Source organism: Sceloporus undulatus, unplaced genomic scaffold, assembly GCF_019175285.1.
Source record: "Sceloporus undulatus isolate JIND9_A2432 ecotype Alabama unplaced genomic scaffold, SceUnd_v1.1 scaffold_5049, whole genome shotgun sequence".
Classification (NCBI taxonomy): Eukaryota; Metazoa; Chordata; class Lepidosauria; order Squamata; family Phrynosomatidae; genus Sceloporus; species Sceloporus undulatus.
The window spans coordinates 1,274-3,486 of NW_024807969.1; the positions used below are offsets into that span (position 1 = coordinate 1,274).

The following is a 2,213-nucleotide window of genomic DNA, read 5'->3' on the forward strand; positions in this document are numbered from 1 at the left end:
TGGATTCGAAAGCTTTCAAAGCCTTTTCGACAGCCAGCATTTCTAGTGCGTTGATGTGGAGAGCACATTCCTGTTGCGACCACTTTTCTCTCACGCACAAGTCCAGGAGATGTGCACACCAGCCTTCCATCGACGCATCCGTCGTCAGGGTCATCTGTGGCTGAGGCTGGACGAAGGGCATACCTACGCACACGTTTTGGGAGTCTAGCTACCATTCGAGAGAGGCGGTCACGGGCCTCGGCACAGTGAGCCATCTGCTTGGGGAGTCTGCCAAGGGGTTGAAGACAGATAGGAACCACGACTGAAGTGGCCTGAGGCGCAACTGTGCCCATGGAGTCACGAACGTAGTGGACGCCATGTGTCCCAAGGCAACCTGGATGTTCCTGGCCCTGACTCTCCTGTGCGAATGGACGGCGCGCACTGCAGTTGACAAAGTCTGGAAGCGGTCCTGAGGAAGATAGGCAGTAGACTCTTCGGAGTCGAGAACGGAGCCGATGAAGCGGACCTGCTTGGACGGGGTCAAGTGGGATTTTTCTAGGTTGACCACGAGTCCCAAGTCTGACAAGAGGCGCAGGGTAAAGTGAATTGCGTTCTGAAGCTCTTGTCTTGACGGGGCTGTCAGCAGCCAGTCGTCTAGGTACGGAAAAACGCTGAGTCCCCTCTGATGGAGGTAGGCTATCACTGGGGCCATGCACTTCGTGAAGACTCGAGGGGCTATGGCCAAGTCGAATGGGAGCACATTGTAGTGGTAGGCAACGAAGCCGATGGCGAAGGCAAGGAACCTGCGGTGGGACTCCCTTATCCCCACATAGAAATAAGCGTCCTTTAAGTCCACCGTCGCAAACCAAAGGTCCTGATGAAGCAAAGGCAAAATGGAAGCCAACGTTACCATGCGAAAACGTCTATACTGCAAAAAGGAATTAAGTTCCCTTAGATCCAGTATGGGCCTGGTTCCCCCATCTGGCTTTGGCACCGTAAAGTACCTGGAGAAAAAGGCCCTGGGCCATAACTCCGGTGGCAAGGGTGAGATGGCCCCTTTCTGAAGGAGAGAGCACACTTCGTCGAGAAGGGTGCCCGAGGGGGCAGTAGAAATAAAAGCTCCAGTGGGCGGGAGCTCTTCGAACTCGAGGGTATAGCCCCTTCGGACGATGTTTAAGACCCAGGAGTCGGAGGAAATAGAGGCCAATGTGGTGGTAAAGGGCCTAAGTATGTTGAGGAAGAACAGGGTGGGAGAGGCGAAGTGCGCTGGGGATCTTCATGCCCTCTTTTTTCCTTGGTCGGGCTCCTGCCGGCGGTTTTTACGGTACTGGGACTGGTTGCGACGGCCCGAGGAAGAGGACGGCTGGGAGGGGTATCCCTGTCGCTGTGAACCCTGTTGGTAAAACTGACGTTCCTGGTAGGGAGGCCTCTGGAACTGACCTTGGTGATGTTGCCAAGGGCGGAGACGCTTGCGGAAAGAAGAAGGCCCCGGTGTAGACATGCCATCCGAAACCTCTTGTTGAGCCTCTCATCCGTGTCGGCATGGAACAAGCCCGAACCGTCAATAGGCATGTCCTCGATGGTGGCCCTCACACTCTGGTTGAGGTCGGAGCCCCGGAGCCAGGCATGTCTCCTCAGTGCAATGGACGCCGACATAGCTCTCCCAGTGCATTCGGTGACGTTTCTGGCCGTGGTGATCAGCCAGCTCCCAATAGAATGGGCCTCATCCCTGATCTCGGTCAAGGTCCGTTGCACCTCGTCTGAGACGTCCGGAACTATCGGAGAGATGCCCTCCATTAACGTCTGGACGTATGCCCCCATGCAAGCTGTATAGTTCGTAGCTTTCGCTGCCAACGCGGCCGCCGCATAAGCCCTCTTAGCCAGCGCATCTATCTTCCTGGCTTCCTTATCCACCAGGGAGGTCGTCTGTCGTTGAGTGGAGGTCTGCTGGGCGCTCAACAGGGCCCCAGCACCGACACCCGCCCCTTCCGCGGTGCCTCTGGCGCTGCTGCCCTCCACGCCTCCTCTTCAAGAAAAAAAGGCGCGGAGGTGGGGAAGAGGAGGCGCGGAGGGCAGCAGCCCGGCTTCCGCCGCCGCAGAAGGGCCGGGTAGAGGTGTTGGAGGCCAAGAGGCCCCAGCACTGATACCTGGCCCTTCCGTGGCCGCGGAGGCCTGGAGGAGGCCGGGTGCTGGCGCTGGAGGCCTTGAAGGCCTCTGGCGCTGCTGCCCTCCGC

General features: G+C 57.9%; 1 protein-coding gene across 1 annotated transcript; it reads right to left on the minus strand.

The window, feature by feature from the left end:
* Nucleotides 1-208: 208 nt before the first annotated feature.
* LOC121918142 lies at nt 209-2,005 on the minus strand (the record flags this gene model as incomplete). The annotated part of the gene is made up of 2 exons (XM_042444237.1): nt 209-853; nt 1,420-2,005. Coding segments are annotated over 2 exons (1,231 nt in total), but the record flags the coding sequence as incomplete, so codon positions are not given.
* Nucleotides 2,006-2,213: the final 208 nt, after the last annotated feature.